The sequence below is a fragment of the Platalea leucorodia genome (genome assembly GCF_965183815.1).
Source record: "Platalea leucorodia genome assembly, chromosome: 12".
Taxonomy (NCBI): domain Eukaryota; kingdom Metazoa; phylum Chordata; class Aves; order Pelecaniformes; family Threskiornithidae; genus Platalea; species Platalea leucorodia.
In genome coordinates this window covers 13,081,010-13,094,871 of record NC_138834.1, presented here as the reverse complement: position 1 = coordinate 13,094,871, position 13,862 = coordinate 13,081,010, and the positions used below count along the sequence as shown (strand labels likewise).

Sequence of the window (13,862 nt, the reverse complement as noted above, 5' to 3'; positions counted from 1 at the left end):
CCCCTGCCCCATCTCACCCTCCCTCCATCCAGCTCTGCAGGGGATGCTGAGGAGGAGGAGAAGGAGGAGGACGAGAGCCAGCCCTGGCCCAGGAGATGCTGCCAGCAAAGGGTATTAAGCCCCTGCAGAAATTTCCTCTGCAATACAGATATTTTCAGAATGGCATTAAGGCTGTGAAGGAATTACCGAGGGAAAGGCCGTGGGGGGAAGCGGGGAGGGGAGAAGCGCTTGGCAGCTCCGTCGCGGGGGCTTAACTCGCTGTAACGTGATCCTAGGATTCCTGTTTCAGCAAAACCGGCATCCCTGGCGGAAGGCATCGCTGCTTAATCCAGCTGAAACGAAGCCTTCGCAATTAGCTGGCTGGTTTGGCAAACTCCTGCGGTGATTCAGCAGCTGGTTGGAAGGTGGCACTTCTCCTGCCATGCCCCTTTGGGTGGTTATCTGGAAATACTGTGATTTCTTCCTCGCCGCTGAGGATGTTTCTTTCATCTCTCATTTGGCCCGTTAGAAAAGGAGCTTGCGGTTCCTCCGTGGGGTGTTATTTTTCAGATAGTCTCGCTAGCGCTGCAAAAAGCTTTTCTGGGCCAGGTTTCCAAGTCCTGCAGAGCCTTGGCTCCAAGGCCGCAGTCCTGCAAGCGAGGGCTCTCCAGCTCCATCCTCCTGCGGGATGGAGGCAGCGGGTCTGGGCTGAGGTCCCGGGGCAGGGGGAAGGCGTCAGCCCCACGCAGGTGCCGGGACGGTGGTGGCGAGCTGCGTTGTGGCTGCTTGGACCACACTGGGCACGCGTGTTCGTCCCATCACAGGTGGTGGGTTGGGGTTGGACATGAGCACAGGACAGAGGATGGTCCCTAACCGGTGACGGAGGCTGGCCTGGAGGCTTTGGGAGCTGTGGGTTTAGGGATGAGCATGCTTCTCCTTGTCCTCAGCTGATGGAGATCGTTTCTCCTCCAGCTTTGCAAGAGCCCCGTGTATCCCCCACCGTCAGGGCAAGGAACAGAGGGAGCCCGCTGGACCCCGAGGGCACCGTCCCATGCCCAGCATTGGCACCTTTGATCCGTGCTCCTGTGTATCCCACAGCCTGGAAGCTGCGGCCACGCTAATTACGGTGATGGAATCCGTGGCCCCTCAGCAGCTTCTGCTCGGGGGACGGTGGTGCGCCGGCATCGCGCTGCCCCAGCCCAGCCCGCCTCCCCTCGCCCCGCGCTTTGCCTTCGGGCTCCGCTTGTCGCAGCGGGGGGCTCGGCTGCCGAGGACGCGCGCGACGTCCCCGCTTCTGCCTTCCCGGGTATTTTCGGAGGGGCAGGGGCTGGGCCAGGAGGGGATCCAGGCAGCAGCTGCCTCCTGCTCAGCCCGGTGCCCTCCCGGAGGGGGTGAAGCCGGGGCTGGGTGCCTTGTGGGAAGGAGGGGGTCAGCCCCGTCCCCCTTCAGCCGCCCCCTCTGCTCTCTTGCAGCTCACCCTACAGAGCACCAAGTCCCGCGTGGCCTTCTTCGAGGAGCTCTAGGAAGCAACCAGCCGCTCCGCACCGCTGCTGCCTGCCGGCCGGCTCCCCACCAGCCGGAGCCTCTCCCCCCGGGACCGGTGTGCCCCAACCGGGGCCGGGGAGCCGGGCATCGCCCCCGGTCCCCGCCGGGTGCTGCCAGCCTCTGCACACCGACGGACTCGGGGCCCGGCTGCCCACGGACTGTGTGATGTTCTCTAGCTTAGTGTCCCTTCATCCTCCTCCCTGCCCTTCTTTTTTCCAGCCTTTTCCGTACTTTTCTAGCGTAGTTTTTTGGCTCAGCCCTCCAGGCTTTCCCCCGGTGCCGGGGTCGGGGCTGCGGCCGTGCCCCCCAGCCCAGCGGCCAGCGGAGGAGCGTGCCCAAGGGGCTCCCTTGGCAAGGATGCCAACCCTCCAGGTTGCCTTCTCCTGCTGGCAGTGGCCCGCCAGCCCCGGAGCCCCACGCCGGCGGTGCCTGGAGCTCCATTAGGCACCCAGAGCATGTTCGAGTGGAGTGCTGTAAATCAGGGGCCGTCGCGCCGGCTCTGCCAGCGCCCGGCAGAGGTGGGAGGCAGGCGGGCAGGGAGCGGGATCGCAGCGGCTGCAGGGGCTTCGGGCTGTGGGGTTCAGGGCTGCTGCTTCTCTGGGGAGAGGAGGCAGGGGCAGGAGGTGGGGAGGAAGGTCTCCTCCTCCTCCTCTCTGCAAGGGATAAGGAGCAGAACAGCTAGTGCCAACCAAATGAAACCTTTTTTTTTGTTGGTTTTGTTTTTTTTTTTTTCCTGGAAACTGTGACAAACCTGGGCAGCTTGAGGCCGGGAGGGCTCTGGGGGCTTGGAGCCGGGCAGAGGGCAGGCACGGCCCCAGCTTTCCCTGGGTGCCCAAGCCCGGCACCCCTAACGCGGCGTGGGCCCTCCTGGCTCCTCCGAGCCTCCCCGGGCTGCGTCCCGGCAGCGCCGGGGCTGCCTGCTCCTGCCTGTCCTTGAGCGGGTGCCTTTGCTCACAGCTCTGACCCCCTGCCAGCGGCCGTGGCGGGAACGGGGATGCCCGGACATTTCCCTTCTGTCTCCATCCCAAATCCTGCCCTCGCTCAGGGGGAAACCTCCCTTCCAGCTGAGATTTACCCGTTAACAGAGCCGGTGCTGCCCCGGGCATCCCCTGCGTCCCCTCGGGACCCCCAATTCCTCCCTCGCCTGACCCCCAGCCACACCGCCGTCGGCCGAGGGCCAGCCCGGAGCTTGGCGCGTAGCAGATCGCGTCCTGAAGCCATTTTATTTAAAACCGCGCTGCCTCGGATCGACTCCCCGCACGTGGCTGCCGCTCGGGTGGCTGTGGCTCGGCACGGCTGCTTTCCCAGTCCCCTGGACTGTTGTACTCGGAAGAAATAACGGTTTTCTCCTTTGTTTTAATAAAAATTCAAAGCGCTGGGAGGGGGAGCTGGGACTTGTTTGGTCTTTTTTCTTTGGGAAAATCCTTGCAAAGCCCTTCGCTGCTGCAGTTAAAGCAAGGGGAGATTTTAATGGGAAGCATGGCCGTGGCCCTGGGATCCCTCCGGCAGCTCCCGGTGGGACCGGGATGGCTTCCCCCTCCCCGTCGCTCCGGGGTCCCGCTCTCCCCAGCCCCTCGGGGCTCCTCCATCCCTGCTTGCCCTTCTCCCTCCCAGGGTTTGGGGTGTCCGGGGGGGCCGAGCCCCGAGTTTGCCATCCCTGGGGCTCTGCCCAACGCTGCCTGCTCTCGGCCTGCCTGGAATAAAGAAATGATATGCTGCCTTGACCTCAATTTTTAAATTAATTATAGATAAAACCCCTTTGGGGATGTGGGGAGCCAGCTGAGCTGCCAGCCCTGAGCCGGGGCTGCCGGTCGGGCTTCACCACCCCGCCGTCCGTGCCGAGCACCCCGAGACCCGACCCCGGGGGGCTGCTCCCGGCCCTGCCGCACCTTGATGCGCTCAGCGACGGATGCGCTTGTTTGCACGTCTTATTTATCATATCTGGAGGTGGGATGGGGTTTTTATTTTTTGGCAAAGGGATGCTGATGGGGAAATGGGGGAGATTTCGGGGCTGCTGGGAGGCAGTGGGCGAGGGAAGCGGAGGGTGACCTGATTTCCCGCGCGCGGGGCGGGAGCGCTGCGGGCAGCCACCGGTGTCGATAACGCAGCTGCTGCCTGCGCTGCCTGCGCTGCCTGCAGCGGACGGGCAGAGCCCCCAGCCCGGGGGATTCAGCCCCAAAGCGAAGCCGAAAGGGCTTTTCCCAGCCCAGGCCACGGTGGCGGGGCCGGGGGCAGCAGCGCAGGGGGAGGGGGATGGGTCCCACGTGGGGGGGTCTCCATCTGCCCCCCGACACACTGGAGCCCTGCGCGCTCATGGCACTGCATGCTCGTGGCACTGCACACTTGCGGTACCATGCACCCGCAGCATTGCACGCTCATGCCATTGCACGCTTGCAGCCTTGAGTGTGTACAGGATTGCCCACTTGTGGGATTGCATGCTTGCATCCTTGCACACTCACAGCATTGCACATTTGCAGCATTGCACACTCGCAGCTCTGCATAGTTGCAGCTTTGCACACTCGCAGCACCATGCAGCCGCAGCATTGCACACTTGCAGCCTTGCGTGCGTACAGTGTTGCACACTCTCAGCCTTGCACATTCGCAGCCTTGCACGCTCGAAGCTTTGCATACTCACAGCATCGCATGCCTGCAGCCCCACATGCTCACAGGATTGCACATGTGCAGCACTGAACGCTCACAGCACCATGCACCTGCAACATTGCACACTCACAGCATTGCACGCTTGCAGCTTTGCACACTTGCAGCCTTGCACACTCACAGCACCATGCACCCACAACATTGCATGCTCAGGCATTGCACGCTTGCTACACTGCATAGTTGCAGCCTTGCACACTCGCAGCATCATGCAACTGCAGCATTGCACGCTCATGACATTGCACACTTGCAGCCTTGCATGCTCATAGCATTGCATGCTTGCAGCACTGCACACTTGCAGTCTTGCACCCTTGCACACTCACAGCCTTGCACACTCACAGCATCGCACGCCTGCAGCCCCCACATGCTCACAGCATTGCACATGTGCAACACTGCACACTTGCCACACCATGCATCCGCAGCATTGCACACTCATGGCATTGCACGCTCGCCGCATTGCACACTTGCAGCCTTGCACACTTGCAGCCTCCCATGCTCCCAGCTTTGCATGCTCAGGGCCTTGCACGCTCACAGCCTCACACTCGCCGCATTGCACACTCGCAGCCTCGCACCGGCAGTGCTGCCAACGCGCAGCCCCATGCCGCAGCGGGCGGCCCTGTGCCAGCTCCCTCCGGCCACGCGTCCCTCGGGAAGGAAATCGGGGTTTTTGCTAACCCAAGGCAGCAACCAAGCGCCTCGGCAGCGGTTCTCCGTGCATGTTAACAGCGGCGGTGGCTTTGGCACTGGCTTGGGGACAATTTCTTGCTCGCATGAGCATCCCTGTCCCCAAACCCTGACTTGTAGCAGGGAGCCGGGGCCAGAGCGGGAGCGGATGGGGAAACTGAGGCAGAACTGGCGCTGGGGACGTGGGCCGGCTCTGGGGGCTGCCGGTCGGTGTGCCAGCCTCGTCCTGCGGTGCCAGGGCTGGGGCGCTCCTGCACGTGTGGGCTCGTCGTGCAGCGCGTGTGTGCATGCGGGAAGAGCGTTTGCACAAGGGAATTACATTTGCACAAGAGATGCTTTTGCATCGAGGGTATGTGTGCACATGGGAAGAGCATTTGCAAGCAGGGTGCTTATGCATTAAGTGCGTGTGCACAAGGGAAGGGCATTTGCAGATGGGATGTGCATTTGCACGAGGGATGCTTTTGCATTAAGTGTGTATGCAAGGGAAGGGCATTTGCACATAGGACGTGCATTTGCACAAGGGATTTGCATTTGCACGAGGGGTACTTTTGCATGAAGTGTGTGTGCATAAGGGAAGGGCATTTGCAGATGGGATGTGCATTTGCATGAAGGATGCTTTTGCATCAAGAGAGTGCATGCACAAGGGACGTGCACCTGCACGCGGGGCGTGCATGCCCAGGGAGGTGCATTTGCACAGGGAGGTGAAGCAGGGACGTGCGCTGGTGCACCCCAGCGATGTCGGGGTGCAGCGGGCGCCCTGGCACGCAGGACGGGTGTTCAGAGCCGGCACACAGGCGTTAGTCAGCACCGACCCGGCTCTGACTCACTGCTTAATGGATGCGGGCTGGCACGGCACGGCACGGCACAGCGGGTGCCTGGCCGCGGGCCACCATGGGTGCAGGCTGGAGCCGGGGGGAGTGGGGGCACCCCATGGCTGCGGGTGGCTCTGTGGGGTCACCCTTGGCTCACCGGCAACGGGGCCCCAGCGCAGGGCAGGAATTAGGGGAGCAGCCCATGGGACACCCCATCCCTGCTCTCAGGCACCCTGGGGCGCTCGGGACACCCATGGGTGCTCAGCTCCCACGTGGTTTGGGGCCAGGTTGCAGGATGCCAACATAAAACACATCTCCCCGGCGGCAAAGCCGGCCGGGGTCCTGCTCTTTGGGGAGAGCATCCTGGGGACGTGGGGGCCTTCTGCCTTCCTTGGCCGGTGGCTGCCAGCCCCGCGCCGTCCCCACCACCCGCATCCATCACCACCAGCGCGAGCCGATGGCACAGCGCTGCCAGCAGCATCCCTCCACCTTTTCCTCTTCCCGGCCCTTTGTCTTCCAGGGAAAAAAAGGGGAAAGACAATGAAATGAGGAGGGAGAGGCGAGGGGAGAGGCAGCCTCGCCGGGGAGATGGCACCTGGCAGAGGCCTGGCCAGCTCGGTGCATCTCCCCCTGCCCGGACACCTCCCCTGGGGCAGCCGCCGCACAGCTGTAATTAAAAGCCCAGCGTGTGTCTTGTCGGCTTAATTAAGGGCTTAACGGGCAAAGCGGGAGGATTGCGGTGGGGAAGCCACAGCTCCGGAGCTGAATCCTCTGGCGGGTACCAGAGGTGCCCACTCAGCCACTGAGGCGGAGCACCGGGGAGGGGACGATATATGGATGCTATATAATAAAAAGCGCGTGGAGCTCCTCCAGCCGCTGCAGCTTCCCTGCGAGCGGAGGATGAATCGCTGGAGGGGGCTCGGGCCGAGCGGGGGGGATTCTGGGCGAGGTGTGGTGGGGTGCAGGACCGTGGGGTGGGGTGCAGGACCGTGTGGTGGGGTGCAGGACCGTGCGGTGGGATGCAGGACCACACTGCAGGGCGCAAGGCCGTGTGATGGGGTGCAGGACTGCACCACAGGGTGTGGGACCGCGTGGTGGGGTGTAGGACCATGCAGTGGGGTGCAGGACTGTGCGATGGGGTGCAGGACCACACCGTGGGATGCAGGACCACGCCACGGGGCGCAAGGCTGTGCGATGGGGTGCAGTACCGCACCATGGAGTGTGGGACCACATGGTGGGGTGCAGGACTGTGCAGTGGGGTGCAGGACCATGTGATGGGGTGCAGGACCACATGGTGGGGTGCAGGATGATGCAATGGGGTGCCTGACCTTGCGGTGGGGCGCAGGCCCCTGTGGGGATGCAGGATGCTGTGGTTTGGTGCAGGACTGCACAGCAGGGTGTGGGACCATGCGATGGGGTGCAGGACGGGGCGGTGGGCTGCACGACTGTGCAATGGGACTCAGGACCGCACAGCAGGCTGCAGGATGACACAGCCTGGTGCAGGATGGTGCAGCAGGCTGCGGCACCACATGGTTTGGTGCAGGACCACGTGGTGGGGAGTGGGACCTCGCAGTCTGCTGCAGGACCATGCGGCAGGGTGCGGGACCATGCAGCAGGGTGCGGGACCATGCGGCAGGGTGCGGGACCATGCAGCAGGGTGCAGGACCATGCAGCAGGTCACAGGGCCGTGCGGTTTGGCGTAAGGACACGCTTGGGACCAGCCGGTGCCCAGGAGATCGGGGGAGCTGCTGCCCTGAGAGCACAAGGGCCGATATCTCTCCGGGCATGGAGGAGAGTGAGCAGGCGCTGCCGACTGGCACACAGCCAGCCCTGACGGGGACACGGCCCTGGGGAAGGAGACGCCACCTCAGCCAGGACCACGCCAGCCAGGATCCCACCCCTTCACCCTCGCCGTTCATTTCCCCCTTCCTGGTGATCACCTCGGGCAGCATCATCCCTCCTGGCCTCCGGGTATCTGCTGCCACCACTGCTGGGGACCACCACTGCTGGGGACCCCTGGGCTGGATCCGGAATGGGAACGCTGGGGTCCCGTTCCCATCGCCTCCTCCTGCCCGGCCACAGCATCACCTGCTGCAGGGACACCGGACATCGTTCCAGCTGGGATGCTGCCTACTGCCGGCCTGGGCATCGTGGTGCTGGGTGCCACCGGGTCCTGGCATCGTGGTGCTGGGTACCACCGGGTCCTGGCATTGTGGCATTGGGTACCACCAGGTCCTGGCATCACGGTGCCAGGGCGTCCCAGGGCAGCAGCTCACAGCATCTGGGAGAGATGGAGCCAGTGTCGCTACCTGAGGTCGCTGTGCCACTGGGGCACGGCTGATTGCTGGTGTCTCCTGGCGAGCATCGCCTGCGTGCCGATGGTGGGATGGGAGCAGAGCCTGGCCCGGCATGGCCGTGTCCTGAAGGTAAATCTCATTGCAAGAAGATTTGTTGGGGTGATGCGTAGAGAGGAAAGTGCTGTAGTGATGCTGCAAGGGAGGCGTGGAAACCATTTCCAAACAGTTTTAATGCTCAGCCAAGGGTTTTGTTTTGGAGTCTGCCTTCGGCGTTGGTTGTAGCAGGGAAAAGCAGCTCAGTGACCTGCCCGGTGCCAGCGCCCGCCCATGTCAGATGCACAGGCGCTGTAACCTGGGGTTTGCTGCATTTACCCCTCTCCCTGCCGCCGTCGCTGAGGGCATGGGCTGACGGTCAGCCGGGTGGCTCGGGGATGGCTTCACCCTCGCACGGTGCCCCTGCGGCCGAGCACGGCTTGGCCAGGGCCCTCCCTGCCCCCCTCTCCTGCGCCCCTTTCGAAAAGCTGGGTCCCACCCTGCGCTGCCGCACTCCTCCCTGCGCAGGCTGAGCCTCCCACCAGTCTTTTTTATGCTGTTAATGAGTTTAAGAAGGTCCTTGACTGAGGTCTCCGAGAGTTACCTCCCCGCTTGGTCTCTTGGCAAGCGGAGCCACCACTGCCCTTGGCATCCCGGGCCGCATCCGCTTGGAGGGATGCTAAGAACAGGCTGGTTTCAATTTTTCCTGGTTTTCATAAAGAAAAATTTCTCCTAAGCAGAAGTCTTGCCTCCTCCCATGGAGAGGCTATTTTCCCCCTTGCGAACCCAAATTAAATGGGGCTCTCAAAGCCTTTCCCGTTCTCCCTTCCCTCCCCACCTGCACCAGCTGCCGGGAGCTTTGCGGTGCGTTTCCCAGCTTTGCTCCGAAATGCATCCCGGTGTGGGAATGGCCACGGCCACCCCAGGTAGCGGCTCCCGAAACCTCCCTGGTGGGTTCTGACAGCCGCCCTCCCCGGGTTTAATAGCGGGCGCTGGGAGCTGGCAGCCGGTGCGGCGGCAGGGATAACCTTGCGGCTCGGTGTGTTGCAGCCATCCCTCTTCTTCCATCAAGCATTCATTTAAGAAACATTTCACTAAATGCCCAGCTGACAGCAACGGCCCTGGGAGATTGATGCCTCCGGCGTCTCCGAGGGCTCGGTGCCAGCGGGTGACTTTAAAATGACACAACGGCCACCCTGGGCCGCTCACGTCCCCTCCCTGCGCTCAGCGTGAGCGATGTTGTATCCTGGAGGATGCTGGGGTGCTGCTCTGCACCCCAGCATCCTCGCGCTGCCCCAGGGTGAGTTATCCGTGGGGGTGTCCTGGGGGATTTGAGGGCACCCAGCCCAGGTTTGCACCATCCCAACCCCATCTCTGCCAGATTTCCCCCTCCTGTGAGCTTTCCCATCTCTGTGAGGGATTCCCATCCCCTCTCCATCCCCATCCCCATCCCCATCCCCATGTCATCCCCATCCTATCGCCATCCCCATCCATCGCATTCCATCCTATCTCCATTCCTTCCCATTCCCACCCCTGTCAAGGATGCCCATCCCCATCCTCATCCCCATCTCATCTCATCCCATCCCGTCATTTCCATCCCCATCCCCATCCTCATTCTCATTCCCATCCCTATCCCATCCCCATCCCTATCCCATCCCCATCCTATCTCCATCCGTCCCCATCCCCACCCCTGTGAGGGATCCCCATCCTCATCCCCATCTCATCTCATCCCATCCCATCATTTCCAACCCCATCCCCATCCTCATTCTCATTCCCATCCCTATCCCATCCCCATCCCTATCCCATCCCCGTCCTATCTCCATCCGTCCCCATCCCTACCCCTGTGAGGGATCCCCATCCTCATCCCCATTTCATCCCATCCCATCTCCAATCCCATCCCCATCGCATCCCCATCCCCATCCTCATCCTCATCCATCCCCATCCCATCCCTGGCAGGTTCCCTCTCCCTTCCACAAGGACAATTGGGAATTTCAACTGGGGGACGTGGCAGAGACCGGACTTGCCAGCACCTGGATAAACGGAGCTGGCAGGATACACACAGGGAGAGAATGGGGCAGAGGAGTCTCTGCTGGGCAGGGGGCCGGCGGGGGGCGAGGGCCACCTCCGCCCTGCCAGGGAGGCTGGGAAAGCAGGCTCAGTAATAAATGAGGAGGAGAAGATTAAATTAAAGATAAATCAGCACCGCCTCTGTGCCAGCACGGCTTTATCCCTTTTAATTTTTTCCCCTCAATCTTCCTGAGAGAAATAAAGACGATGATGTCGGGATGTGAACCCAGGAGCTCTTGAGAGCAAGGTCTTCGCAGAGCTGCAAATAAGATGCAAAATGCCAGGCCTGGATCATGCTTCTCCTGCCTCGTTAGCGGGATCAGCTAATTAGGATACCAGCCGCGAGCGTCGGGAAGGTGCTGCCAGCACGGGAGGGACGCGGGGATGGGGGGAGAGGTGGCATTGACCTGCTGGCAAGGCTGGCCGAGCCCCTCCTAAAATGAAGGGAGAACTGTGAAGAGAAACCGCTAATAAAATAATGGAGGAATTACGAAGAGGAACATTTGCAACGTCCCAGCGGTGCGGGAAAGGTGTAAATCACCCGGCTGTGGCTGGGATTTTAAGCTGAAATCCCTGGGGTCTGGGGGCACCGCTGCCTCCACCCCATCATCACGGTGCGCGGTGATGGACCGAGGTCTGAGGAAACCAATTCAGAGCTTCTCACCCCAAAATAAGCGTGGACATTGAAGCTGCGGGGCAGAGCAGTGGGCAACGTTGCGGGTGGTACAGGGGGAAGGTCCCAGCCTTCATCCCGTGAGGAAGAGGATGCGGTGGGGTTCTCCAGCCGGGCACAGGGGGAATGCTGAGACTGCTGCTGATCCCTAAAGAGCACAAAACCAACCAAGACTTCAAATGCAATTAAGCCGTTGTTTAATTCTCATTTTTCCCCCGTGCTGCCGCGTGCTCACGCTCTCCATCCCCAGGGATGAAGCAGCAGGAGCCGGGACCGGCTGCCTCCCCCATCCGTGGGGAAGGATGCTCTGACAGGTGCCCGTTGCTGCTGAGCGCGGAGATCTCCTGGGGGGATTTGGGGGGAAAAGCCTAGAAATTTGCGGTGTTATTCCTGCCGCGGTTTGGGTGGTGAGAAATTAATGAGCTTCCACCCCAGGGCCTCCGGTGGGCAAACGGAGAATTAATTGGGAGGGCGTCTTCGTTAACATTGAGGAGCAAATTGATCTGCTAAGAAAAAAGGAGGAGGTTTTCAATTAGGCTACTTTGCCTTTTTGGGCTTCTTTCTCCCCAAAAGTCCCTTTTTCTCATCAGCATCCTCCCCCTCAGGGCCGTGCTGCGAGCTCAACCGCAGTATTAGACACCAGAGACTCCCCGTGGGGCGCAGGTCCGTGTGCCCCACCGCCGTCCCGAGCCCCGGTGGGGGATGAAGTTTTTATCAGAGCTGGGAAAAGCCAGCCCTGAGCCGTGACATCCCGGGAGGAAGGATCCTGCCCTGGGAGCCACCACCCCGCAGCAGCGGGGATTTGCTCAGCACTGAAATTCCCCAGCTCCGGAGCGTGGCGGTGGTGGTTTTCCGCTGCCGGAGAAGGAAATTTCTCCCAGCTAAAAAATAGCTTAAAGGGGACCCCAGCTGGTTAAAATCAAACAGGCAGCGCTGCCGGGAGGCGGCTGGGGAAGGACGATGGGTTTTGGGGAGCCCCGGCGTGGGGTGCCAGCCGCTGCTCCCGCTGGAGGTGCAGGATTTGGTGCTGCCGTCTGCCCCAAAATTCCCGGCAGCGTTGAGTTGAACGAGGCAACGGCTGAGGCTGAGCGCGTGGCCGGGGCGGCTGCGGGATGCCGGGGGGATTTTAACGATGAGATTGGAGCGGCAGGAACCCCATTCTAAAATTTTGGGCGTTCTTGCACCAGTCCCAATGTGAGGAGCACTTCTGGAGCCTGTCCAGCTGTGCCTCAGTTTCCCCATCGCTCTTGAGCACCTTTGGGCTTTGGATGAGCCCCTGAGAGGTGCCCGCCATCCCCCTTTTTTCTTTCCCACCCTGTTCCGGCTCTGGGGATGTTTTCCCTCTTGCCCCAACCCCTTCCCTCCCACCACAGCAGCCTCCGGCGGGGAGCGGGGGCCTCGGCAGCCTCCCCGCACCACCGTGCCCAGCGAGAGAGATGCCACCAAGGCACGGGGGACACCGTGACTCCCCATCTCCCGGTGGGCCGGGGTCTGCTGGGGCCACCCCCAGCCAGGGAGACAGGCCAGGCAAGGTGGAGAGTGGGATTTGGGAGGAGAGGGAATCCCAGATGCTGGGCAGCATCCCTGCCCAGGTACCGGGGTGCAGACGGACGCCGTGGGGACACGGATGCCGCGGGGATGTGGCACGGCCCCAGCACGTGAGCCCCACTGTGGTTAATCAGTGCCAAAGGGAGAAATAAGGTGAAAACTGTGATCGGGGCTCGGGGGGAAGCGGGGGGCAGCTGGAAACGGGGGTGGGGATGGAGGGCTTCGCTCCCAGCCCCGCTTCGCTCCTCTTCCACGGCTCATTTTTGCACTGGGGCGGGAGCAGGAGGCCTGGCCGCGGTGTCCCTGCCACCCCACAGCACCCTGGGGACCTCGGGGGGACGACTGCCATGATCCAGGGTGCTGTGAGCAGGGACTTTGGGGTGATGATGGCCTGGGGTGCTGCCTGCGGGGACCTCGGGGTGCCGGCAGCCTGGGGTGCCGTGTGTGGGGACGCTGGGACGATGACTGCCCCAGGAACAGGGTGCCAAGTGCGGGGACCTCGGGGTGATGGCTGCCCCGGTCCGGGGTGCTGCGTGCAGGGACTTTGGGGTGATGACAGCCTTGGGGTGCCATGCGCGGGCACCTCGGGCTGACGCCTGCCTGGGCATGGGGTGCTGCCTGTGGGGACCCTGGGCTGACAACTGCCCGCACAGGGACCCCAGCGCTGCCGTCCTCCACCCCCCCAGCACCCCCCGAGCACCCCCCAGCCCCCCGGCAGGATCCGGCCCGGGACGCTCGCGGGTGGCTGTGACACCCCCTTTGCCGCAACTCCCCCCCCCCTCCCCACCCCCCCGGTGATGGGGGGGAGGCACCACCACCCCCCGCCCCCAGCCCCATTTGCCAGGCGGGACCGTTCAAAACCCGCCCGGCCCCGCCGCTTCTCCCCGGATTCCGCCGCCGCTTCCCCGGGGCCGCGGCCGAGGATGCTCCGTTCGCCGGTGGCGGCGGGGGGGGAGCGTGTGCGCGGCGCCGGGGGCTGAGCCAGCGGCGGGGAACCGAGCCCCGGCCCTGCCCGGGACACTTAGCGGGGAGGAAGAAGAGGAGGAGGAGGAAGCGGGAGGAAGAAGAAGAGGCCGCCTTCGGCCTCGGCCCCGCCATGCCGGGCCCCACCGGGGAGCGTGGCCCGGTGGCAGCGGCCCCCCGGGGGCTGTGAGCGGCCCGGGGCTGGCGGAGGGGGGGCCCCGGAGCGGCATGGCCAGCGCCGTCCCCCCCGCCGCCGCCGCCGCCGCCGCGATTTAGCCGGTGCCTGGATGCTTTCGCCTCCCGTTGCCACTTCGGGCGGGCATGTGCGCGGGGGAACCGGGCCGCCCCCAGCCTCCTCCGGCCCGGCCCCCCCCCGCGCCCTGACTCCCCGGTGAGGGGCTCCGCCGCCAGCCCCCCGTCCCGCCACCGGCCCCGGAGGACGGGGAGCGCCCGCCCCGGCCCCCCCCTGCCCGGTGGGTGCCGGGCGGGGGGCGGCGGGCAGCGGGAACTTCTTTGTAGCCTACCCCGGTACCGGTTGGGGCAAGAAACCCCCCCCCGCTCCGAGGAAATTTGGGTTTAAACTTTGGCTTTTGGGAAGCCCCGAAG

At 63.2% G+C, this 13,862-nt stretch overlaps 1 protein-coding gene across 5 annotated transcripts in view; it reads left to right on the top strand.

The window, feature by feature from the left end:
* The window catches only part of NF2 (NF2, moesin-ezrin-radixin like (MERLIN) tumor suppressor), a 49,657-nt gene extending 46,451 nt beyond the window's left edge, over positions 1 to 3,206 (top strand). For 4 of the 5 annotated variants that reach the window (XM_082325421.1, XM_082325423.1, XM_082325420.1 and 1 more), the window contains one exon: positions 1,452 to 3,204. In XM_082325421.1, the coding sequence (XP_082181547.1) occupies positions 1,452 to 1,502 (51 nt within the window). In that variant the 3' untranslated portion in view covers positions 1,503 to 3,204. Of the gene's footprint in view, positions 1 to 1,451 lie in introns of all 5 variants that reach the window. The other variant, XM_082325425.1, reaches the window with a different exon arrangement.
* Positions 3,207 to 13,862: the final 10,656 nt, after the last annotated feature.